This window comes from Neltuma alba, unplaced genomic scaffold (genome assembly GCF_004799145.2).
Source record: "Neltuma alba isolate B1F8T4 unplaced genomic scaffold, ASM479914v2 tig00007768_pilon, whole genome shotgun sequence".
Classification (NCBI taxonomy): Eukaryota; Viridiplantae; Streptophyta; class Magnoliopsida; order Fabales; family Fabaceae; genus Neltuma; species Neltuma alba.
The window spans coordinates 6280-34184 of NW_021634862.1; the positions used below are offsets into that span (position 1 = coordinate 6280).

The window sequence follows — 27905 nt, forward strand, 5'->3', positions numbered from 1 at the left end:
TAAATACACATAGACATGTGCATGCTCCTACAAGTTTCTTCGTATGATGCAACTTATCAGAACGGTAAGTTTAGCAAGTCTCTTCAGTTTTGGTCTGACTCCGAATTATTTGTAAGAATTGGGAACTACAATCAAAACCAAGACTACTTTAGTTTCTGTGATGTTGCTTTTCATTTTTATGTTTTTGTTATGTTAGTTTCTTAGATTGATTTTGTTATTAGTTTGTTCTGTTTTTTCGTTTCTGTCATTTTGGGGTAGCCTTTTCCCTGATCTATTTGAGTTTTGCTCAGGTTGATCAAGTTTAACTTACCAGTCTCTTTACATGTAATCATCTTATTTAATACTACCTCTGATCCTAATTATAAGAGCCAGTTGATTAATTTGAGGAGATTAAAGAAGTAAGTTGAGTTAGTTATTTGTCCTAAATAGGTGTTGTCTTTCCTAAAATATCCTTGCTAATCAAATATATTGACTAGAACTATCATTATTAGAAGGGCTACTTTGAAAAAATATATATAAATATGAGAGACAAAGTGGAATTGGGATTTATATTTAGAACCAAAATAAAAGTCAAACAGGTTTTATATTAAGACCGAGGTAGTCTTGAATAAAATTGACATTTTATATTTTAAAAAAATGTACCTGTTAGGTTATAACCTAAAGCTTCGTCCAAACTGGATTGGTAATGTCATACGTGTTGTCAATAACTTTTCAAACTCTGTTTTCGTAGATCTGCAACTTTATGAAATTTAAAAGTTATGGGTAAATAATGTGTTTTACCTTTATCAATAAACAAGCTTTCGATGTGTAAATATTTATGATTAATTCCTCGTTATTTTATTGCGAACATGTCATATGCCATAAAATTTGACGTGTGATAAAAAAGGTATAAATTATATACATCAGACTCCTTTTTCTTAAATTTGATTCCATCTAATTTTAATTAGCCTTGGCAACACATACAAGGTACAATTCTAATTAAATTGACAGAATTGGATATTAATCAATGAAATATATAATTAAGTGGCTGGTCAAAAATGTAATAAATATTAAAAAGTAGCACTCTGCGTATTATAGAAAGCGGGCCCATCTCTCCCCAGGCCCAAAACCCTGGGCCATCGTTCGGCCCGGGAAAGTCACCTGGTATGCCATCTTCGTTCTCTTTTATGCCAAGTCCGCCACCAGTTCGAAGTTTAGCTGTGCCGCCTCCCTACTGCGAAGTTGCTGTCCTTGCTTCCCTCCCTGGCTTTTTGTTCCCTCCTCCTTCTATCATTCTTCAACTTCAGCGGTGTAGATTCTGGTTGCTTATTTGTATTGTTTCTTCTCCTTACTGATTGAATATGATTAGAGGAGGTAAAAGCTATGTGTCTGCGCCTCCTGCCTTCTCCAATGATGCCAGACGACTTCTGGTTTGCACAGGCAATACCGTCTCTGTCTTCAGCACCTCCACGGGTTTACAGGTCCCATGCACTTCCATCATCATTAGTGCTTGCTATAAGTTCCAAGAAAGTTGTTCAATTTCTATTTTTTTTCCTGTTTCGTTTAATGCTTAGGTATCGTCATTGGAAGGACATACGGCGCTTGTCACGTCCGTGATAGTGGAGCCAGCTTCAAGCCCTGATAAAAAGATTTTATGCAACTGTTGGACTGCTTCACTTGATGGAACCATTCGGAAATGGGACTTTTCAACACCAGAATTACTGCAGACAGTTGATATTCAGCTACCCATTTTCTCCATGGTAGCGTTATGCTCTCATTAAGTTTGTGAGATGAAACTTTAGATTATGCAATGGAAATCATAGGAAAACAGTGCTGTTGAAGCTCATCGCTTTGTTTCATACGAAGAGAATAAATTGGGCTTGTGCCTTGAAAATTGATCAGGAATGCGACCCTTGTGGGACTGTTTTGGAAACCAAATGATTATATTGCCCTATTATGCTCACTTTTTCATGCATCTTTATCGAAGTAGACTGATGCTGACTCTATTTTTGAATAAATTTTGAATATTAGGTAATACCTTCATATTTATTAAGCCAGTCAGAAGAGATCAATGCGAAGACACTTGATACTTTTGCTTATGTGTCTGTTGAAGATAAGAAGGCAGCAAACAACCGGTCCAAAGCTCTTTGTGGACAGATCAGGAAGTGTAATTTAACAAAGTCCCAGATGAGCAAACTAATTTTGAAAGAGGTAAAGTTTGAAGGGAGAATTACAATCAAGTCCCATAGAAGAGAAATAATTACTAAAAGGTTCCAATAATAACCTGAGCACCCTAATGACAAGTTCTACAACGGAGAATAACAACTTCTGGAACTTGTTTTGTAATTTTTTTTTCCTTCCATGGAATTTGATTGTAATTCTCCCAAGTTTGAAAGTAAATCTGCTTCTTCTTTCTTTTGTATAGACATTTTTATACTTTTAAAGGGTGTTAGTAATAGTATAACCAGATAATTGTTGAATGCCTGTGGGCTAGTGCTACATTGGCATCACGCACCCCTCAAAAAGAGGGAGGCTGCAAGTTCACTGTAGGTGCGTATACCCCTTTGCTGGTGTTTTGTGTGTATGAGTTTCCCCCTCTACGGGGGAGGATTGTAATGGGTTGGGCTGTTTGTGTAATTGTCCCTTTCCAAAAAAAAAGGGATGATTGTTGAATGATGCAAAGTTTTAAATGGCTGTATCATACGTGGAATGGTCATATAGTCTAGTCCATCTATTAAAGAATCATATTTAGTGGGAAATGTTTGATACTGTGGTTAAATGCATTGATATTGTTGAGGATTGTCTAAAATCTGAGTGCCCAAAGTAGTAAATGATGCTTCTTGTTTATGTTCTGCTCTCTTAGCACACTCTAAATTAGTTTGTGTGCATAGCTACTTTACCCATAACTATCATTGACGAATATTTGATGACAAACTTGAATTATGTGTGAAGTAAAATAAAGAAACTTGTTTGTTTCTGATGGGTCTGAAGCCACTGTTGTTACTAAACCATGCAATGCAAGACACAAGACAATGACTGAGGGCAGAATGAGGTGGAACTGATGGCCCAACAAAGGACCAAAAAGTTTATGCTCAAAAGAACATAAATTGAAGGAGCAAAATATGGGAATAACTTTGTTGAGGTAGGAGAAGCAGCTAAAGATTTGTTGAAGGGGTCTGTGAAGAGAAAAACTGAGAAGGAAAGGGAAGGAGAATTTGGATCTGGTTTTGGTGCTAGAGAGCCCACCTTATAAAAGTTGGCATCCATATGTCCTTTGCTATCATTTTTTGTTGCTGAGTACATGTGTTCAGTGTTTGCGTTTCTTTGTTTGCATGAGGTTGTGATAGTGACGGATGATATGTTGGTTTTTTTTTTTTTGGGGGGGGGGGGGCGTTTGACATCCACTTGTATTGGCCTGAACTTCGCTTTTTCTAATGTGTGACAGTAGGTGAGTTGGGTGCTTTAAACTCTGCAAACCCTATTTTCTGTCTCAATATCATCGTATCACTGTTTGGCTCCCCTTGTGTTATTTCAGCAACGTATACAATATTTGATGCTTTTGTTCTGATAGAGATTATGGGTTTCTTTCTATTTCCCAAATTTAAACTGGTGGGATTCGCATATCAGCAGTGCACATCCAACATAATCCGTTGCTGTTATGTTGCTATTAGTTTAGTCACCCTTAAATGTTAAAAGGGTTGAATGTGATTAAATCCCTTGTCTTAAGTCCTAAGACTTCTTGCTTTAATTCATGGATGATTCCAAGTTTAGTTGAGAGCAATGTTAAGCTAAAATGCTATATTATTATTACAATATGATAGATGTGTATTCCCTTTTTTTTTTTTCCAGATATTCTGTTAAACACAGCTCCACCAGCATTTGTTTTTTCTTTTCTTTTTTTTTTTTAGTAGTTCCATGAAATCAAAGAATTTTTTTCCCTCCTGATAACTTAACCGTTCAACATGTTTCTGAATTAACTTGATTAGTGAGTGATAAATAGAGATAATGATTTCAGATGCAGAATAGGTTCTTACCGTCCACGAAGAGAAAAGAAAACAATGACGATCAGGTGATATGCATTAAAAAAAAAAAAGAACAAGAAATTCTGTGTGGTGGAAAGAGATGGATAGGCAGGAAAGACATGTTTTTCTAAAGCATTGTACCAATTTTTTTGCTTGTTTTACAGGATTTATTGTGTAATGATTGTGATAGTGATATTTAGAGCTCTGATTAGCTGTAATAATATTTTGTTGTACTGGAATTAATTTAAGTCATTTCACCCTCTTTTATATCTTCAACTTTATTAGAGTAGTGATGTGACACACGCCAAATTTGGTCACAAAATAACACACCTTTTCTTGGGTTCTACTGGGTTACTAATCGGGTGTCAAAACTCAAATTCTATTATCTATGTTGGCACCTTCACAAGAGGTGTGTTTTTCTTTAGTGAGTGGGGAGCCAACTTTTGTGTGATTAGAATTACTTATGTGTCATGTTAAGATGTAATTTCTTTTTGAATTACCCATTGTTATTATTTACATGCATGACTGTTTGGTCACTTTTTGACAGACTAAAAGGCCACAATCGTTGATCACTAGTCCTTCAGGAAAATTTTTTGGTATAAAAAACAAACGCAGGCTTCATATATGGCAAGTTCCTACAGTGGACTCCAATTCTATTGCATTAAAGAGTATTACTTTGCATCATACAAAGGCCTTCTCATGTCTTGCATTCCACCCAGTAGAGAGAATCGTGGCTGCAGGTGATGAATCTGGAAGAATTTTAATTTGGAGAGGATTTGGTACACAGAAGTTTTTTGTCAGAAGTGGAATAATGAATAGCAGATCAGCTGATGATGAGGGAGACAAACCTGGGGTCAGGGACAATGATGATGCTGAGTCATGTTCCACTTGGCATTGGCACCCTGCTGGGGTGATGTTTCTCTCTTTTTCTTCAGATGGAGCTTACTTGTATTCCGGTACGCATCTGGATTGTGTGTCATGGTAGTAAAGGGTACTTCCTGCATAGGGAAAAGCTTTATGATTTTTTTTTTTAATTTTAAATATCAAATCATGTAGCTTAGTGTCTTATTTGCCAGACTTAGGTTGTTCTCAAAATCGATTGAATCTAATGTAAACTAATCCTTATGTGGCATGTCTTGTGTTTGATGATTAACACCAGAACATCTGCAGCCATTAGGCACTATATATGACTTAGTAAATGTCTTTGAGGTTCAAAGTTTTCTTATATCTATTTGAGTAATGAATACATTTTTTCATGCAGAAGCAATACAAGTTCTGTTGTTTAGCTAGATGTTCATCAAGAGTATAACTTTCTGTTTTTTATCTCTTTGATTTTTACAAGGTGGGAAGGAAGGAGTCCTTGTGGTGTGGCAGTTGGACACAGGAAAGAAGAAATTCTTACCAAGAATTGGCTCTCCACTTTTGTATTTCATTGATTCTCCAGATCCTTCACTTGCCTCTGTAAGGAAAACCTTTTTTCTTTTGGTTTTCAGTAGAACATATAATTGGATGTTAAGTAGGTGATCATACTGGCTTACTAATTGAGGGTCTTCAGATATCCTGTGCAGATAATCAGATTCATGTCCTGAAGATGCCTTCCATGGAAATATTGAGGTCAATTTCAGGGATTAAGGTTAGCTCTTACCATTATTCGCTAGTACTTGACTATTTGTTTCTTGCCTATGTTCTAATGGATTGAAATGCTGCCAGTGCTGATTATCAGACAATGTTATATGCTTTTTTAAGAAGTTAAGAATTTCGGAATATTATTATGGACCTGTGGCTATGAATAGCTATAGACCATAGGTGCATTAGTGGACAAACAGTTTATTTTGAATCTCTAATGCATGATGACTGACTTACTAAAACTAGACTTGGGCCTAAGCTCACATCGCACATTCGCAAAAGCCCATACTACTTCTAGTCTAATAGGTATTCATAGTCACTTTGACTGAAACAGGATTATAAACGTCAGAACAACGCTATAGAAGATGAAGAGAGAGAGAAAACATTTCATGCCTTTGCAAATGTGTTCAATTTGTTTCCAATAGAAATAATATATTTTTGCTCGCATTTGTTGAAATTGACATGGTTGAACTTGATTGAACCTCTGTGCTTACTTTTCAGCCCCCTCTATCTTCTAAAGACATATGCGGAGGTCTTGCTGGCAGGCCTGCCTTTGACTGCAATTCTGGGTTAGTTGCTGTACAAACAGAGAACTACACCATCCAATTCTACAGCTTGCTTGCTGATCGTGGACTTTATGAGGTAATAGTGTTTCAAGCTTGCTAGATTGAACTGCTTGAAATGGTGCCTTAATACTTGTCTTGCTTAGTGTTGTTATCACTTGATTTGGATTTTATTACTTGACATTGACAAACCTAGACTGGTTAATGTTAGAATTGATAAATTGCTCATTATTTTGGAGCTTATGTCTTGAGGATTTTTGTAGCAGATGGCTTCTTGGCTCTACCCGTATGTAGTAGTGGGGAGTATGGGTCTCTTTGGTTGTGCTGAGAATCTCTGCTTTTAGCCTCTTCTTCTTCCTTGATTCTGTTTAAAACCTTGCCTTGAACTCAGAAGAATATTAGTAAAGCATTTTTACCCCCTGATTGTGTCCCTGTAAAGAATCTTTGGTTTTAGCTTCTTTCTTCTAGGTCATTTTTACCTTGCTTTTTTTTTTTTTCTAAATCAGACAATTTTGCAGTAATTCCTTGACAACTTTCAGGTATATATTTTATTATGCTGTGAGCAAATTTTATCTTGCTTTGAGTCTGGGTTTTATTTTCTGAATTAATTTATAATTACCGTTAAGGTTTAATAGCATCCCATCATTGGCATAGAAAAGACCCATATAAGAATATACTCTGTAGGTTGCTAATAAATATTTTCTTCTCTTGCAGGTTCAAGTCTGTGAAAGAAACCATCAGCCAGGTGATGAAGTCACGGTACGTGAATTTGCTTACAAAGTTGCAATTTCTACTGGCATAATATAATGACTTGTTATAAATTATATACACAAAATGTTGTTATAAGTTAACATATACTTTATCAGTAACTGGATGGTTGTCTTACTATTATGCTGTTGTGGTTACAGGTGGTAGTGGCCTTGGTGGAGCTCTCTCTTGATGGTACTGTGATGGGAACTGTTGAGGTTAAGCTCCCTGAAGAAGATATAGGAGGTCTAATTTGTTTGAAGTTCTGGGAATTGGATTCAGATGACAAAATATTTACTGTGTCCACCCTTATTTATGAACCTCACAGGTTTGCCCCTTGATTATTGTAAAAACTAAAGTAAGAAGTCTCATAGAAGTTTATTGATAGTTGTATGCTTTGCTGTGTCTGAATACGTCGTGAAAGCATAACACTAGTGACAGGACCGGTCATGTGTTATAGGGGTTGATATACTATCCTATGGTTCTTAGAGAGTTGTACTGCTTTTTAAGCTGAATTTGGTGTTTAATGTCACATGATATGAAGTTGACAGTTCGTTTGTTGACAGGGATGCTCAACTATCTGCTATTGCTTTCCATCCTACCCGTCACATGGCTGTCAGCTCATCTTATGGAGGGGATTTCAAGGTATTGGGTAAAGTTGCAATTGTTGCTGAATATTTGCTTTGACGACAATTATATATCTGATTTGCATGTTCCAGATATGGGTTAGCAAGCATGAAACCAAGCAGAATGACCAAAAGACTCTAAACTCTGGTTGGACATGCCATGCCGTTGGGTCATATAAGTATGCTTTTACTCTTCTGTTTGTAAGATTAATGATTAATGGTAAGTTAATGATCAAACAACTTCATTGTCATGCTGACACCATAGCATTCCACTTGCACTTGTAGGGATAAACCAATGACAGCAGCTGCATTTTCAGCTGATGGCTCCGTTCTGGCAGTTGCTGCAGAAACTGTTATTACGTTGTGGGACCCTGATAAAAATACACTTGTCGCAGTTGTAGGACAATCTCCAACGGTATTTTGTCAAATCCTAACTATCTTTTTTTTTCATAATTTGTTTCATGTCCAAGTATCATATGTTTTTACTAGCCAAGAAAAAAGGGCATATATTTTGAACTTTTAATTCACATCAACAAGTGAGTCGTGGCAACCGCTCCAGCAGATCATTGTATCATGGTTCTCTAGATAGTTTGCTGATAGTATTCCAGAATTAAACGCTAATCCACCCTGCATTATTGTTGGTTAATTACCTTGCCCTAGCATTACTGGTATTGCATATAGAAGATAATTAGTGTAAAGGAATTGCATCTTCTTTATAGAAGAATTGCCATCTGCTGTGTTCACTTGTAGCTATCTATTCTGGGCCTCCCCCTCCCCATCTGTTTGATATAATGGTGTTACTTTTGTGCTGTATATTTATTATTGGTATTGGTTGCTGTCAGTACTTATCACTCTAAAGTCTCACTTATTCTTGCATTCCTTATTTGCAGCCGATTGTTAGCCTTACCTTTGCTGGAAATTCAGATTGTCTTTTGTATGCATCTCATGGTTCAAAACCACGGCTGGGCGTTTTGAGTATGTCAAAGTTAGCTGAATGTTGGTCATACAGGATTCAAGTAGAAGGTATATGCATATTTTTCCTAAGAGGCATTTGTTTGTTATTTCTGCTATAGAAATATGACAACATTTGGGTCATACAAGTCTCCACTCATTCTTTCCTCCTGCAGTCACTTGTATTATGCAAGCGCTAATGAGTATATTGCTTACTTTTGTTCTTGGCATGTCAACAGTTTTCCTTTTTTGTTTCAAAACCTATGCCTCTTTGGAGGAAATTTATATCTGACACTGTTATTTGTGCAGCTGTATCGTATGCAAATGATTTATCACTTTTTGCCATTCTAGCTCTCCTTCCTGAATCAAATGAACGAACATTTGGAGGAGATGGAATAATATTGCTATTCAATGCAACAGATCCTGTTCCTGTGACTTCCTTGTCTGTAACAAAGGTATTGTTTGTTTTCAAACCCCGATATGTTCTCATTCCTCAGCGCCCTCTCAAGAAAAAAAGGGGAAAACCAATGTCATTCTATTTCAAGAATTTAAATGTGGGCATACCAATAGAACAATTTATTCAGCATCTCTAGAATGGTTTATAAATACACACTGCTATTACTCTTCAAAAGATATTATACATATTGCTGAGTCCTCCAAAGCGTAACCTCTATTTATTCCGTCAATAATTTTTTCCTGATAATTGAAGTCAATTGACCAGCATCTTAGTTTGATCTTGCCAAGGGGATAAAAATGATTGGGAGGATATAGAGGGACTAAGTTGAAAGTTACTTTACGAAGGATTAATTTAAGTAGTCATTTTAGAGGGAAGCACCATGTAATTTTGATGAGGCCCATTCCTCCATCAAATTTGCTAACCATAACGATAGTCCTTCCTCTTTCCTTACTCGCGGCAAATACTAGATATTCATGACCTAAAAAATAAAAACACATTATAGTACTTGGTTTGGATTATTGTCTTTTCTGGAAAAAGACTTGCTGTGTTTGACTTTTCTGTTTGATTTTCCGATCCTTTGCACGCAGGCCAAGGGAGGGAGGATTGCTTTTATCAAAGGAGATCCGTATTCCTTGGAACTTGATGTACATGATGGAAATCCATCACAGACATTGCTTGCCTATATAAGCGGAGATCATGAATATGTCCTCTTTGATCCATATGGCAAGGAAATTCGTGAGCTGAGCATAACTAGGCGGGATGACCCTTCACTTGAAGAAACAGGTGGGATTGCCTCCTCAATACTTGGTTTAAAATCAGTTCACGTGTTATATTTCTCCAATGTGATATCAATAGCCTTTGCCATAGATTGAGAATATAGCAAGTTGAACATCAGACAATGAAACTAGTTATAATAGGTTCTAAATGTATAATCCTCATGCCTTTTATCTTTGTTTTTTTCCTCGATTTCAGGACAATATGGATATGCATCTCTGTATGGAAAGTTACCAGAGTTTAACTTGAAAAAGAGCAGCTTTCCATTGATTTCGTCTGCTGCTCCGTCTGAGAAGCCTTGGGAGGCCATATTTCCCTATTCAACACACTCTCTGCCGCAGCTCGACAAGTTGTGCTCGGAGTTTTGGAGTCCGTGACGGAGAAAAGGACAGCAACTGCAGAATAAATTAATCCGAGGAACTAGGTCTCAGTGGTAAGATATCTGTCATTTTTGTGTGGTACCACCTCCTCCTCTGCCTGTAGAGCTTCAAAGGACAAGGCTTGAAGTTTCATGGAGCAATATGGTTCATATGGCACACTTGTGGTCCATAATCAGTTGCTGTGTGCAATTTTCATTACGAGGTTAAGGTGGCAGAAGAAGAAGAGCCTTTTACGATATCCGAGATTTGTGTTGAGGATGCTGGATTGCATGTGCTTGTTAATCTGGCATTAGCAATTTTGTAGAATTACGTGATGTCAATATAAGTTCTTGAAGTTGGATGATGTAGATATTTTTTTTTTAAAAAAAATAGCAGATGAGTGCTAGTTTAGATAATTCATAGAACTGTTTGACAGTAATGAATGTTATACTCTTAGCAAGATGTTTTGAAGTCAATGGAGTTTATCTTATCGGCTATGAAAAGAGAGAGAAACGGAAACTATGACCAGTTTAGGGGGATGTGATAATATTATCAACTAATTTTCTGTGTTGGTGCATTTCTTTTTGTCGCTGCACTCTTTAATTATTCCCTAGACTTTTTCTTTTCTATCTTGATTTCTTGTCAAACAACTAACAAGGAAATATGCATTTTGCGATTTTTAAATAAGATGGGTTACTATGAATTTTATAACAATCAAATTATATGTGCAATATTTTTTTAATTTAGATGAGTTGAGTTTTGAAAGTTGGTTAAAGTTAGAGCGTATTTCATGGCTTAAAAAAGCTCTTGTAAAAATATTATTTTCCCCCATACTAAATATAGAAGTTAAATAAGTAATTTACAAGAATTAATAAAATTAAACAAATTAGTTTTTTAAAAAAATGTGTCGGTTTTTTTAAATAACGTCTTAAATTATTTGCATTAAAACGGCCAAATTTCCTTTTAATTGCAATCTTATATGTATAATCAAAATAATCTATCAGCCAAATTTTGTATTTAAAACCCAAGGAGAATATAATACTCGACAAAATCCTTACAATCCTAACGTGACTTAATGTCCTTATGCAATATACATCAACTCCTTTCCAACTTGTGACATCCGTGGAATTATGTTAGACAGGTTTAACTAAATTCGCATCATCCAAAAAAGAATAAATAATAATTGGCCAAAAAACATGAATAATATTTGATACAGATAATACAATATCATCTCCGGTTCTAATTATAAAACTCCGTTTTATACATATGAGATCTTAAAATTAAAGCCCTAATAAGAGTTAACAAGTTCGTCTTATTAGCTAATGCGCATACACAAATACAATCTCTTTTAAAAAAAAAAATCATATATGCAACTTTTAAGAATAAATTTCAACCTAAACGTCATCTTTGCCGTCCAAAAAGTCAACAGTAAATCAATGGATGCCACTTATTCCTGATTATTTTGTGTGCGTGTATGTGTGGGGATAAAATATTTAGAGCAAAATCCCTGTGTCTGAGGGTCCTAAAATTATTAAATAGAAGCATCAAATTGGACCACTTTTTCATTTAATAAATACGATGTTGATTTTTATATGGCTCCCTCTATTTATGAGTTTCCTCCAGCTGTGACTATTTTTAATCACATGTGAACTCAAAAAAGTTAGGGCTATCTGAATTATTTTTTTTCTTAATTTTTAATGTGAATAAGATATTTTATATAAAATTTTCTTTTTATATTTCCATATTTCGTTATTGAATTTTTAAAAAATAAAACTATACAAATCATATTTCATTGTTGAATTTTAAGGTGAAGGCACAACTCCACACTCAATAAAACTTCAAGAAAAGCATTTGGTGTTGGTTGAGTTAAGAGGCTCCAACCATTTATTTTTGGTGAACAGTACCAGGCAAACCTCGATCATTTAGCTGTTATCATAAGGTACTTTTAAATATAACTAGTTAAATATATGTCCTATTTGTAAGGTGGAAAAATGACATTTTTTTTTTGTCCTCAATATCAGTTATCTTATCAATTTTAGTATATGCGTATAATTTTGTCCCTAATATATTATTCTGTATATTAAATGGAAATAAAATTATAAAGTTATTAAATTTTAAGAGAAAACTAATATATTACTTCCTCTTGGTTTAAGGCTAATAAAAACTCACCATTCTCTATAAATATTCCTCTGGTCCTTAATATAAGACCCATTTGACTAATTTGATTAGATTAAGAAAGTTAGGCAAATTAATTAATTATAAGAAATATAATACGTTTTTCCTAATCAACAAGAACCGAGAAGAACGCTGAATGAGGTCATTGAACGAGACCTCCTAATCAACAACATATCTAAGGATTGGGTTGTTGACAGAGCACGATGGCGTCGTGTGATTCATGTAGCCGACCCCACCTAGTGGGATAAGGCTTGTTGTTTGTTATAATACGTTTTTCCTAAAATACCATAATCATCTTTCTTAATACCCCATGTTCCTCTTCTACTTGATTATGAGTAAGTATCCATATGAGTAATTTAGAGAAAATTAATAAATATGATAAATGGATCTTATATTTAGGATCAAAACCAACTCAACAATTAGATCATATATTAAGGACCGGAGAAGTAATAAGCAACTGGTTTAATCTACAGCATTTATAAAATGTGAGCATTATCACATCTCTTTATCAGCAAAGTAATAGCTTCTCCACCGTCTTACTTTAATTTTCTCTTCAACGATTTCATATCAGACCCTTAAATGCTATTCCTTCGGTCCTAAATATAAGACCCTTATACTAGTGTGTATAAGGGTTTTACATTTAGGATCGGAGGAATATATATCTATCAATAAGATGCTTTCATGTTCATAAATCAGAATGATACTTAAGTTCATATTTTTGTGAATTATAGGTCAATTTCTTATAAACTGAATCAACTGACAACTGTGTGAGTTACTGGGTGGTGTTTGTAATTTTTTTAAATTTGGCTTAATTAGTCATAAAAAAAAACTCAAATCTTAAATTGGAAGAGTTATGTACAAATAATTATTTAAAGTACGCCAAAGTATTTGTTTGGTGATTTCATTTCAAATAAGATTTCAATTTATTCCCTTAATTTTAAAAAGCATAATTTTAATTCTTTAACCCTAAAATCATTAGTCTTAAATGATGATTTTTGTAAATAATTATGGATATTTTAAAAATTAAACTTAATATGCTACTATTTGAGAATATTCTATCAACGTTTAAAATATTAATATCATCATTTTTGTATTAATGGTTTTAGTGTTAAGACTAAAAATATAGTTTTTAAAATTGAAAAAAATTTAGATCATAACATTCAATCTTCGATGTGCTATCGAAAGAGAAATTTTATAGCTGCCGACATCAATGGAGAACATAACATTAATCATATTTCACATCCACCCAACCACATACAACACAACGTTAATTTACATGTGCTTGTTAAGGGGGAAAGTTCTTCTTTTCTTTATGTTTATTATATATGTAAATTTTCAATTTTTCTTTGTGGTAACCAGCCTCGCTTTCTGAGGATATTTCTGAAAACATATTTATTAGGAGAAGCGAAAACCCTTTACACTTGAAGTATTGAAAGGGAAAACCCTTGATCAAATGACAAAAATTTCAATTTGATCCTCTTGGTATTCTGGTTTTAAATTATACTCCCTCCGCTCTGAAATATAAAACTCATTTTATAGTGTAATTTACACTAATTTACACTATAAAATAGGTCTTATATTCATGATCGAGTGAGTACTTTCTAAATAATTAACTTATTCCCCATCTATATTGTTCTTATTTTATTTTTATCTAAGATTTCATTTTTAAACTTAATATTTATGTTTATTACCCTTTCTTTCAAAATTAGTAAACCTAACATTAAATTTTGGGGAAAAAAATTAGATACAAAATATATATTAATAGATATTATAATAATGAAAAATTAAATAGGGAAAAAAACACAAATGAAGGATCAAATTAAAATATCACCTATATATATAGTAACAAACAAGATTTGCACGCAGGCCAAGGGAGGGAGGATTGCTTTTATCAAAGGAGATCCGTCTTCCTTGGAACTTGAGGTACATGATGGAAATCCATCACAGACATTGCTTGCCTATATAAGCGGAGATCATGAATATGTCCTCTTTGATCCATATGGCAAGGAAATTCGTGAGCTGAGCATAACTAGGCGAGATGACCCTTCACTTGAAGAAACAGGTGGGATTGCCTCCTTAATACTTGGTTTAAAATCAGTTCACGTGTTATATTTCTCCAATGTGGATATTAATAATCTTTGCCATAGATTTAGAATATAGCAAGTTGAACATCAGACAATGAAACTAGTTATAATAGGTTCTAAATGTATAATTCTCATGCCTTTTATCTTTGCTTTTTTCCTCGATTTCAGGACAATATGGATATGCATCTCTGTATGGAAAGTTACCAGAGTTTAACTTGAAAAAAAGCAGCTTTCCATTGATTTCGTCTGCTGCTCCGTCTGAGAAGCCTTGGGAGGCCATATTTCCCTATTCAACACACTCTCTGCCGCAGCTCGACAAGTTGTGCTCGGAGTTTTTGGAGTCCGTGACGGAGAAAAGGACAGCAACTGCAGAATAAATTAATCCGAGGAACTAGGTCTCAGTGGTAAGATATCTGTCATTTTTGTGTGGTACCACCTCCTCCTCTGCCTGTAGAGCTTCAAAGGACAAGGCTTGAAGTTTCATGGAGCAATATGGTTCATATGGCACACTTGTGGTCCATAATCAGTTGCTGTGTGCAATTTTCATTACGAGGTTAAGGTGGCAGAAGAAGAAGAGCCTTTTACGATATCCGAGATTTGTGTTGAGGATGCTGGATTGCATGTGCTTGTTAATCTGGCATTAGCAATTTTGTAGAATTACATGATGTCAATATAAGTTCTTGAAGTTGGATGATGTAGATATTTTTTTAAAAAAAAAAATAGCAGATGAGTGCTAGTTTAGATAATTCATAGAACTGTTTGACAGTAATGAATGCTATACCCTTTAAGATGTTTGAAGTCAATGGAGTTTATCTTATCGGCTACGAAAAGAGAAAGAAATGGAAATTATGACCAGTTTAGGGGGGATGTGATGATATTACCCAACTAATTTTCTGTTTTGGTGCATTTCTTTTTGTCGCTGCACCCTTTAATTATTCCCTAGACACTTTTTTATTTTTTTTCCTTATCTTGATTTCTTGTGAAACAACTAATGAATAAATATGCGTGTTGCGATTTTTAAATAACATGGTTTACTATGAATTTTATAGCAATCAAATGATACGTGTAATGTGTTTTTAATTTAGTTGAGTTGAATTTCAAAAGTTGGTTGAAGTTAGAGCAAGTTTCATGGTTTAAAAAGCGCTTGTAAAAATATTATTTTCTCTCATACTAAATGTAGAAGTTAAATAAGTACTCTTCCGGTCCTAAATATAAGATATTTATACACACTAGTATAAGGGTTTTATATTTAAGACCGGAGGAGTAATTTACAAGAATTAATAAAATTAAATAAATTAGTTTTTTTAAATAATGTTTTAAATTATTTGTCTTAAAACTGCCAAATTTCCTTTTAATAGCAATCTTATATGTATAATCAAAATAATCTATCGGCCAAATTTTGTATTCAAAACCCAAGGAGAATATAATACTCGACAAAATCCTCACGATCCTAACATGACTTAATGTCCTTATGCAATATACATCAACTCCTTTCTAACTTGTGGCATCCGTGGAATTCTATTAGGTTTAACTAATATTCGCATCATCTCAAAAAAATATAAATAATAATTGGCCAAAAAACATGAATAATATTGATGATCATATTTAATACAGATAATATAATATTACTTTTGGTCCTAATTATAAGATCACGTTTATAAACTATATATGAGGTCTTATAATTAAAACTGGAGGAAATATAATAAGAGTTAACATGTTCGTCTTATTAGTTAATGCGCATATACAAATACAATCTCTTAAAAAAAAAAACTCTTCACTTTATACCCAAAAAAAAATCATATATGCAACTTTCTAATAATAAAATCCAACCCAAACGTCATCTTTGCCGTCCAAAAAGTCAACATTAAATCAATGGATGCCGCTTATTCCTGATTATTTTGTGTGCGTGTGTGTGGTGGGGATTAAAATATTTAGAGCAAAATCCCTGTGTCTGAGGATCCTGAAATTATTAAATACAAGCATCAAATTGGACCACTTTTTCATTTAATAAATACGATGTTGATTTTTATATGGCCCCCCCCTCTATTTATGAGTTTCCTCCAGCTGTGACTATTTTTAGTCACATGTGAACTCAAAAAGGGTAGGGCTATCGGAATTATTATTATTTTCCTTAATTTTTAATGTAAATAAGATATTTTTACATAAAATTTTCTTTTTATATTTCCATATTTCATTATTGAATTTTTTTAAAACAATTATGCAAATCATATTTCATTGTTGAATTTTAATGTGAAGGCACAACTCCACACTCAATAAAACTTTAAGAAAAGTATTTGGTGTTAGTTGAGTTAAGAGGCTCAAACCATTCATTTTTGGTGAATAGTACCAGGCAAACCTCGATCATTTATTTGTTATTATAAGGTACTTTTAAATACAACTAGTTAAATATATGTCCTATTTGTAAGGTGGAGAAATGACATTTTTTGTCCTTAATATAAGTTATCTTATCAATTTTAGTATGTGTATAATTTTGTCCCTAATATATCATTTTGTATATTAAATGGGAATAAAATTATAAAGTTATTAAATTTTAAGAGAAAACTAATATATTACTTCCTCTTGGTTTAAGGCCAACAAAAACTTACCATTCTCTATAAATACTCCTCCGGTCTTTAATATAAGATCTATTTAACTAATTTGATTAGATTAAGAAAGTTAGGTAAATTAGTTAATTATAAGAAATCTGACACGTTTTTCCTAAAATACCATAATAATCTTTCTTAATACCCCATCTTCCTCTTCTACTCGATTATGAGTGAAAGAGTATCCATATGAGTAATTTAGAAAAAATTAATAAATGTGATAAATTGGTCTTATATTTAGGACCAAAACAACTCAATAATTGGGTTCTATATTAAGGACCAGAAAAGTAATAAGCAACTGGTTTCATCTACAGCATTTATAAAATGTGAGTATTATGATCATATCTCTTTATCAGCGAAGTAATAGCTTCTCCACCGTCTTACTTTAATTTTCTCTTCAACGATTTCATATCAGACCCTTAAATGCTATATATCTATCAATAAGACGCTTTCATGTTCATAAATCATAATGATGCTTAAATTCATATTTTTGTGACTTATAGGTCAATTTCTTATAAACTGAATCAACTGACAACTGTGTTAGTTACTAGCTGGTGTTTGTAATTTTTTACAAAATTTGGCTTAATTAGTCATTAAAAAAAACTCAAATGATTATTTAAATTAGGCCAAAGTATTCGTTTGGTGATTTAATTTCAAATAAGATTTCAATTTGTTCTTTTAATTTTAAAAAGCATAATTTTAATTCTTCAACCCTAAAATCATTAGTCTTAAATGATGATTTTTGTAAATAATTATGGATATTTTAAAAATTAAACTTAATATGTTACTATCTGAGAATATTCTATCAACATTTAAAATATCAATATCATTATTTTTTATTAATGGTTTTAGTGTTAAACACTAAAAATATACTTTTTAAAATAGAAAAAAAATTTAGATCATAACATTCAATCTTTAATGTACTATGGAAAGAGAAATTTTGTAGCTGCCGACATCAATGGAGAAAATAACATTAATCATATTTCACATCCTTCCAACCACATACAACACAATGGTAATTTACATGTGCTTGTTAAGGGGGAAAATTCTTCTTTTCTTTATGTTTATTATATATGTAAATTTTCAATTTTCCTTTGAGGTAACCAACCTTACTTTCTAAGAGGAGAACACAAATTCAAATTTCAAAAAACACATTTTTTAGGAGAAGCAAAAACCTTTTACGTTTGAAGTCTTGAAAGGGAAAACTCTTGATCAAATGAAAAAAATTTCAATTTGATCCTCTTGGTATTCTGGTTTTAAATTATACTCCTTTCGTTCCTAAATATAAAACCTATTTTGTAGTGAAATTTATACTATAAAATAGGTCTTATATTTAGGACAAGGTGAGTACTTTCTAAATAATTAACTTATTCCCTACCTATATTGTTCTTATTAGAGCCGGTAATACGGCGGGCCCAGCCCGCCAAAAAAGGCGGGCTTGGGTTGATGTTTTCCCAGCCCGCCACGGTGCGGGCTACTCTAGCCCGCACCGCTTTTGGCCCGCTCCGCCGCGGGCTAACTCGCTGGTTGGCGGGCCAGCCCGCCAGCCCGTTTTTTTTTTTTTTTTTACTTTTTCTGATTTTTAATACATTATATAATATAGTTAGATGATTTTGACCATTAAATTTCATATGGACATTACCTCATCCATATCATTATATATATAATTAATTAAGCACTTCATATATATATATGGTTATATGAAGAGCACTATCCATCTTTTATTTTTATATCTATTTGTCGTTAGTATGCACAGCTTCATAAGATTAGATAAATATGTGATTTTCATATAGTCATACATACACACACATAAAAGATTTACTTAATTAATTTGGATAAGAAAACTAGTTAAATTAATTATTTATAAAAAATATATATGTTAGTTTTTCTTAAATTTCTTCTAATATTATAAATTAATTCTCTTTTTTTTTTATTAGGATCCATTACTCAAGTTTAAAACTCGGAGCCTAATTTCAACATTTTAAATTAGGCTTAACTCATACTAATATAATAAATTTAAAAAATAATAATTTAGGCGGGCTCGGGCTGGCAAAATGCCAGCCCGCCAAGGTGCGGGCTACTTCAGCCCGCACCGCATTTGGCCCGCACCGCGGCGGGCTGGCCCGTATCCGCACCGCCAGCCCGCTTTCCCAGGTCTAGTTCTTATTTTATTTTTATCTAAGATTTCATTTTTAAATCTAATATTTATGTTTATTACCCTTTCTTTCAAAATTATTAAACCTAACATTAAATTTTGGGTAAAAAAAATGAGATACAAAAAATATATTAATAGATATTATAATAATGAAAAATTAAATAGGGAAAAAAACACAAATGAAGGATCAAATTAAAATATCACCTATATATATAGTAACAAACAAGATTTTCATCTAATTACTTGCAATGGAGTCAGGGAGGGACACTGAGGAGAAACTATCACATTCATATTCCAAATCCTCAAAACCCCAAACCTCCTGATCTTCTCCTTCCCCTTCTTCTTCTGGCATTTTCCATTTATCTTTATCTATTTCTCCCTCCTCCATCATCTCTAATACCTGCCATTTCACCCCAAAAAATTGAAGGTAAGACTAAAACTGCCAATTTTTTCTGGCCAAGCAAAAAAAATTGATATTAACAAAACTAATTGATAATTTGATATTTAAAATTACATCATCTTTTTATAAAATATCTTTCATTAAATTTTTTTCTCTCTTCCACAAACACTCTCTTAATTACTTAAAAGCATCATTTTTTCTTTGCTCCGTCCCGAGCTATTCACACAAAAAAAAAAAGCACAGATTTTTAAACTGTTGAAAAGTTGTTAGTTTGTGTAGGTTTTATAAAATGTTTTATAAATAAGAAGGTCATTGTCTTATGAAAAAGAAAAGTAATTAATAAAGTTGTCCGATCATTGCTTTATATGGCTCACGACAAGAACATGATTCCCAAAAAGCTCAACTAATTAATTTTATGTAATGCGCCTCTTTGTTGGATAAAGGTAGAAATCAGCATCAACCAACTCCACGACGCCGTATTATCCCTCACTGAATGAAAATGTCCCCTAGCAACTACAATGCTCCTACTTTTTTTTTATTTTAAATATAAGAGTTAGTTAATTGATTCATATGAATTAATAAAAATTAACTAAATTAGTTATTTATAAAAATTGCATTCATTTTTCTAAAATATCCCGCCTTTTATTAGCAATACATAAATCTAAATTTTCTAAGTATAACAATACTTGTAGTTTTGGGAGGAAAAAATTGAAATATTATGTTTATAATCAAATCAATCCTTCTTAACTAATTTTATATTTAGGAGAATGTGGTCATCATATTATACTTGAAAATGGGTTCCACACTTCCACTATTCATAGTTCATAAATAATGAAGTTTGTTAAAATTTTATATTATATATAGATATATTAATGACCTCCTAAATTGGTTTGGTTCTCCAATGAAATATTTTTACAAATGGACCGACTCACTCATAGATTATCCTTTTAAATATCGTTAAATTTATATTAAGATTAGGTAGCACAGAACATCAATCATTAAGACTCTTTAGGTTCAATTTAAAAATCATCTCTAAATTAAGCATGCCGTTATACGATTTAATATGAGAGAGAGAGTCTGCTAACTTGATTTTTATATGAATGAAAAGACAAAAAGAAGATAATAATTCTCACTTCTGACATAGGAAATTTTACATAAGTACGGTTTATTAATATCTCACTAATTAATTTCTTTCTTTACGTTGCTGAAAGTCACTTGTTTAGCGGTGACATTTCTCTCAGGCTATGTTTGGATGAAGGGAAAAGTGGGAGGAAAATGAAGGAGAAAAGATTAAGAAGGATAACTTTCAAAAATAGTAAATTTGGCAGTTTTTCCTTCTAATATTCTTGCCTCCCTAAATTTTTTTCTCATCCAAACATAGAGTTAGTCTATTTGAAAGTGATGCAACACATGCAAATATTGCATGAAAATTTGACGAGCTTATGAAAGAAGTATTGAAGAGAATCCATCGAAAATGTACAAGAGCAGTTTTCAGGAGATGATTAGGTTATTACCACTCTATTTAGCTAAAAATTAAGAAAACTTGAAAGCAAAAGAATCAGATGTAGCAAAAGTACGAGGTGAAGGTACCTGAGTCACGGTAGGTCTCCAAGTGGAAGATGGTCGGATACACAGAGAGGCTGCAAAAGCAAGCTTTGTTAACTCTGAAACATCATAAGCTCCTTCAAGCCTTGGATCCACCAATTTTTCTAGCTCTCCTCTCTTCAATATTGGCCTAGCCTGTGTTTTTTCACAATCATTCAACTGTTAACTTCATCGACCAAACATGGATTATATATCAGAAGTTTCTAAAAGAATATGATTGAATACCCAATTGTGTAGACTCTGGTTTGATCCATCCACAGGTTTCTTCCCAGAGATGAGTTCCAACAGAAACACCCCAAATGCAAATGCATCAGTTTTCTCATCCACAATTCCATGCAGGTAATACTCAGGAGCCAAATGCCTGCAAAGTGTAAAACATATAGAATTGTCTCATATTCAAATTATATATTGATCATTATATCTCAGAAAAAGGCTAAGAAGCATATCATAGACATAGATGCTGAAAAGCTCTAAAATTTTAGAAATTTATGTGTAAATCTCTTGTGGGTGTGTGTATTTGGTTTACTTTGAAAGTGTTCTTTCAGACAGACACAAATGTCTTTTTGAAAGATTTGTGAAATTGCTGGGAAGAGGAGTACCCAAATGTGCCTTCAATTGGGGCAATGGAATGATGAGACCACTGTGAAGGAAGCCATCTCGCAAGTCCAAAATCAGATATCTGCCACAACCCAAAAGAGAAACTTTCATGACGAACAAGCTATATACAGATCAAAAGCATTGTTATTGAAATGTAGATTCAACCAAAATGGCAAACAGATCAGTAAGAACCTGTGGTTCAAAATCTGAAGTCAAAAGAACGTTGGAGGCCTTGATGTCTCTGTGAATTATCCTTCTCTGGCAACCCTTGTGCAAGTAATGGAGGCCACGTGAAGTCCCAAGAGCAATTTTATGCCTTACTTTCCATTCCATGGCGGGCTTATTCTCATCTGATATACAAATTCTCTCAGCTAAGAAAATAAGCAAAAAATAAAACAAAAGAGATTAGCTGTTTGGATGGTATTGATTTAATGTACCATGAAGAAGAGAAGCTACAGAGCCTCTAGAGGAAAACTCAAAAACGAGGTAAAGTCCATTGTCAATACAGCAACCAAGAAGAGGTAAAACATTTGAATGACAAACATGACCAATTGTTCCAATCTCTGTTAGAAATTCCTTCTCTTTCCTCTCATCATTGCAGCTTTTTGTTAGCCTCTTCACTGCGATTTCCTCTTTATCCTCTAATCTTCCCTTATAAACCTCTGCATGCCCTCCTTTTCCAACCAGATTCTCTGCACAAAAAATGCAATTTTCCAGCACCAAAATCCATAAGAAAAGACCTATTTTTTACTAGACAGAATTATACGTACCAGAGCAGAAGCCATTGGTGGCATCAAATAGTTCTTGATAAGAGAAGCATTTCCAAGTGGGTCTTCCAGGAGTTTCTGCGCCTGCAGGGGTCAAAACTTGTTCCCCAAAACTGCGTCGCTTGAAGGAGAAGAGACGCTTGAAGCTATTGCTCCGAATATACTTCATTGGAATGAATATGAAACAGAGAATTCTGTTTCATGCAAAGCCACTTTGAGAACACAGAATTTTCCGGAGACAGAGAGTGAAGCAGACACAGAGAAAGGAAAAGAAAACCTCTGTTTGTGTCTGGATCCCTGTCTCTGTCTTTCTCTCCCTCTTCTTCTAGCTTTCACAGAGCCAAACACAAAGAAAGAAAGAGACACAGAGGGAGAAGAGGTTCAAAGGATGTTTGTAGTGTTGTGAGTATAGGGAATAGGTTGAAGAAGAGGTATGAGTAATTGTTGTTGTTGCAGAAGGAAACAGTTAATGAAGCTCAAGTTATTAGTCTCTATATAACCTTGAAGTGGCACAGCCTACCCCTCTTCTTCTTGCTACTAATGTTTTTCAGTAGATGGAAAAAGAAACAAAAATTGACACTCTGACGTTCTTAAATGAACATGTTTTTTTTTTAAAAAAAAAAAAGGTGTCAAATTCATATTTTATTGGCTAGATTTGTTGAGAACTATTGATTGAAAATTTTGAAATAGTTTATCTTCAATTGCATTAAGTGGGTAAACCTTATTCAACTACAACAGATTATTAATGGAATAGTAGGGTTGGCGCAGGAGTTGGAAACATTAAAATATTAATTGAGAGTACAAAGGAGATAATATATTCATTCAGAGTTAGTTTGGATCAACTTATTTTCAATAATTTTACCTTATACAAGAAAAATATATTAAAAAAAATTTATCTCGTAAAATATAGAAGTATTTTTTCCTAAGCTTTCCCAAATTGGCACTCATTGTCACATTTTTTTACTAAGTACAGTTATATTTTTATCGGAGACAATCATGCTTAAGATACCATTAAATACTAAATGAGACACTTATTAAGCCAGGTTGTGAAGACTATTTTCCTTCCGTTAAATCCAACTCTTATTGGTACAATTATTGTCACATTTGTTTTCAAATGCAGTGTTCCAGGAGTTTTCGGTGAGCCATTATAGTGCTAATTTGGAAGTTAAGAAATCTCTATATGATTATAAAATACTTGGTTTAATAAAAGCATAACCTAAATTTGGAATAGAATAAAATAAGAACATTGTATCCATAGGCAATAATTCTCATAGTTCTATTTTATTCACATTTGGAAAAGAAAATTAAAATAATTATCGGCCTAAGATAGGTCATGGGATTACTGGGGATTACTGTTGGACCAAGTTAGGCTTGACCTGAAATTAATTCCATAGTATCTGATGAAGCTAACAGTTCCACATGCTATATTCCATAATTAGGTATGACTCACCCTCATATTTGACAAACTCACGCCTGGCAATAATCTATTTATAATATAAAATTTTTTAATAATATCCTCACTAATTATATTGAAACAGTATCTATCTCCTTTTTGTGGACTTTTAATGCAGCTCATAAAGTGATTGAGGCAAATCATATAAATATAGGAACGACAACTACAAAGATACATAAATTATAAGAGGAACTATTAGTTCCAGTGCACATGGACATTTCAAGAACATGAACCTAACTTCTTTTTGAAGTGGTTAGATAATAAAGAGTAAAGGAAGAAATAAATTAAAGGGTTTCGTTGTTTGAAATCATTTTAGTAATAGTACAACAGAAAATTCTAACTCCACCCCCCCCCTTTTTTTTCTTTTTTCAAATGAGCTTTCAGAGCTCTCAACATTCAAGATATAAAATCTCATTTAACTTTTATTTAATTCCTAAATATAAGACTCTAATCTATTTTGTCTCTCATACTTATGTATTTTTCTTTTAAGATAGTCTTTCTAATAATAGTAGTCCTAACTAATAGACTCGATTAGCAGAGATATTTTAGAAAACACAACACATATTCATTACAAATAACTAAGTTAACTTATTTTCTTAATCTAGTCTAGTTAGTTAATTGGCTCTTATATTTAGAATCAAAGGCAATATATATATTTATGAAGATTATCTTTTGATGATTATGTTTAATACTACCAAAAATCTTTGTCATTATCCGGTTCTCTGAGTCGGCTACATAGTGACTGGAGGAACAAGTGGAGGCTTGAAGGCCAGAAGTTGTTTAAAATATTCTTCTTATTATTTTATTCCCCCAGCTATTATTGTCAATATACTACTTCTCACTGTTAATATAAGAACTAGATAACTGATTTATGAATATAAAAAATTAGTTAAGTTAGTCATTTGTTATAAATAAGTATGAATATTATTTTCATTAAAATATCCTTATTAGTTATTTGTGTTAAAATAAAAATATTTTAAAATGTATAATTACTACAGAATTGCTTTAAAAAATAATTAATAAATATGAAAGATAAAATAAATAGAAATACCATATTTAAAATGAAATTAAATATCTAACTATTAAAGTATTTATACCTTGCAACATTGATCAGCCTTACTTTGCGACCTCAAATGATTGAGTGAACACTAATACACCGTCCAATCTCTATCAAATCTGAATGACGAAACGCGTAAGCTATAGGTTTCCCCATTTGGTGGTTTTTTTTTTTTTTTTTTCTCGGGCGAACAGTAGGGTATAAATCTAGAACATCTTACAAATGACAAACATCAATATGATTGGCCTACTCTTATTTTATTTAAAATTTTAATATTTCGGAGTTAGATTGGGAAAGTTCAAAATTTATTTAAACTATCAAATGTACTACCTTCAGTCCCTAATATAAGATTTTATTTGATTTTATTTTGGTCCTAAATATAAAATTCAAATCCATTTTGTCTCTTATATTTATTCATTTTTTCTAAGGTGGTATTTTTAATAATGGTAGTTCTAACAAATATACTTGATTAGCAATGATATTTTAGAAAAAATAATATCTATTTATTATGAATAAATAGCTTAACTTGTTTCTTTAATCTCCTCAAATTTGTCAACTAGCTTTTATAATTAGGACCGGAGGTAACATATTATAGTAGGAAGGGGTTGTAATATATATATATATATATATATATGTATGTGAGTGTGTATATGTATATTTTTTTTTTTGGGCCTGAAAATTATATATGTATAAATAAACTATCATATGTATATTCCAACATTGTTATGTCTATTTAAATAAAATTCTTTAAAGAGTAAAGACTACAAGTTTGTTTTTTCGGGGGAAAAAAGTCCTGCAACTGAGACCTGCTATGACTTTATAAGTGGACTCAAAAGCTCAGCCGCTGGTCAAAAAGACTCAAAAGCTTAGCCCATCCTCATTTGGTCTCATTCATGACTGGGCCAGCCCAAGTCTTGCTTTTTAGTAAGTCACCAACAAAACATTATAAAGAGTTGTTGGGTTGAACATCAAACGGTGAGTGCACAAGTGCATTTGCATATTAAGTGTGATTAATATAAAATATAAAAGTTTTCAAATCCCTGTTAGGAGGTGTGTCCATGTTTAGTACCCAACAATATTTCAAACAGTATAGGCTCTAATAAGAGAATACCCTTGCTTAGAAAAAATTATAAAATATAAAATTTATGACAGAATATATTATCTATAAATAAATTATGAAATATATTCGATGAAATGCACCATTTTTTGCCATACTTCTCGACGATCAAGAAAAACCAAAATACTAAAAGTAAATAATACTACCTCCGGTCCTAATTATAAAAGCTAGTTGACTAATTTGAGGAGATTAAAGAAATAAGTTAAGTTAATTATTTATAACAAATAGGTATTGTCTTTTCTTAAAGTATCCTTACTAATCAAATAGATTGGGTAGAACTACTATTATTCGAAGGACTACCTTGAAAAAAAAAACATAAATATGAGAGATAAAGTGGATTGAGGTCTTATATTTAGAACTAAAATAAAATTTAAACAATATCTTATATTAATGACCAGAGGTAGTAGAAGCCAACCATTTTTTCAAAGTAAGGAGGGCTTCTGCCGAATACCACAGAGGCACACAGTTCAACTAGTACCTATTCCTCCAGTATTTAATATAGAACCTAATTGTTAAGTTAATTTTGATCATAAATATAAAATATATTTCTCTTGTTTATCAATTTTTTAAAAATTACCCCTATTGACACTTTCTCAACCATAATCAAAAAAGAAAACAAGGGAGTATATTAAGAAAGATGATTATGGTATTTAAAAAAAATCATATTTGTTATAGTTAACTAACTTATCTAACTTCCTTAATCTAATCAAATTAGTTAAACAAGTCTTATACTATCTCCGGTTCTAATTATAAGAGCTAGTTGACTAATTTGAGGAGAGTAAGGAAAGAAATTAAGTTAGTTATTTGTAATAAATAGATGTTGTCTTTCTTAAAATATTCTTACTAATCAAGTGTATTGGCTAGAACTACTATTGTTAGAAGGACTGTCTTGAAAAAAATACATAAATATTAGAGACAAAATAGATTGGGGTTTTATATTTAGTACCAAAATAAAAATCAAACGAGATCTTATATTAAGGATCGGAGGTAGTATTAAGGACCAGAAGAGTATTAACTTTCTTAATAATGTAATTATTTCCATTTATTACATTTCTAAGAATAAATATGTCTTATATAAGTAATATATTAAAGTTAATTTCTTTAAAAAGTGCATTCTTATCATATTAGTATCGTTTGAACCATTCTTGATTAAAATATGAATTTTATTAACAAAAATGATAAATACATTGTCAAGAAAAATAATTAAATTGGTTCGTTATTTTCACATTTTATATTGACATTGATACTGATGTCGAAAAGAATCTTGAAAGACTGAACAAATTGCACAGATGCAATAAAATATATAGAGAAATGGTAAAAAAAACAAATAAATAAACAAATTTAAAAAAAGAAAAGAAAAGAAAATACCTTAAAAGCCTCCGGAAACGGGAATCCCCCAGTTCCTGACGCAAAAGCCCGGCTGAGAAGCGTGAAAAAGTTGAGAAGTGTCAAAAAATCTGTTTGGATAATGTTTAAAAATCCTTGTAAACAAATTTTATATAAATCGAAATAAAATTATTCCTACATATTTATTTTATATTTGATAAATTATAATTAAAAAATTATTTATAAATTATTTTAAATGAGGTCAAAGAGTGTTTGGGGATTTATTTATTATAAATAATAAATTTAAATAATTTTTTAATAATTCAAATTAGTTAATTAATTTTTATAATGAAAATAGAAAGTAGTCATATACAGTCATATATGTTTTTTTAAATAAAAAATAAAAAACGGCAAGGACAAGATGAAGATAGGGGTTGATCAAATGATCAGTGGATTGAAACG

General features: G+C 32.4%; 2 protein-coding genes across 2 annotated transcripts; one reads left to right on the forward strand and one right to left on the reverse strand.

Annotated features, from left to right (window-relative positions):
* The first annotated feature begins 1191 nt into the window (after window positions 1-1191).
* LOC114753211 (WD repeat-containing protein 75-like) lies at window positions 1192-15065 on the forward strand. Its single transcript, XM_028941873.1, has 16 exons — window positions 1192-1460; window positions 1554-1739; window positions 2011-2190; window positions 4549-4957; window positions 5344-5462; window positions 5557-5634; window positions 6129-6269; window positions 6905-6949; window positions 7099-7265; window positions 7504-7582; window positions 7657-7742; window positions 7849-7978; window positions 8454-8586; window positions 8824-8969; window positions 14146-14341; window positions 14532-15065. The coding sequence occupies exons 1-16, from the start codon at window positions 1341-1343 to the stop codon at window positions 14738-14740; spliced, it is 2424 nt and encodes an 807-aa protein (XP_028797706.1). The 5' UTR covers window positions 1192-1340; the 3' UTR covers window positions 14741-15065.
* Window positions 15066-19330: 4265 nt separating this feature from the next.
* On the reverse strand, window positions 19331-22863 carry LOC114753206 (probable receptor-like serine/threonine-protein kinase At5g57670). The gene is made up of 7 exons (XM_028941867.1): window positions 22494-22863; window positions 22161-22415; window positions 21916-22073; window positions 21726-21805; window positions 21352-21487; window positions 21112-21261; window positions 19331-19521 (listed from the first exon to the last, which is right to left on the reverse strand). The coding sequence occupies exons 1-7, from the start codon at window positions 22657-22659 to the stop codon at window positions 19357-19359; spliced, it is 1110 nt and encodes a 369-aa protein (XP_028797700.1). The 5' UTR covers window positions 22660-22863; the 3' UTR covers window positions 19331-19356.
* Window positions 22864-27905: the final 5042 nt, after the last annotated feature.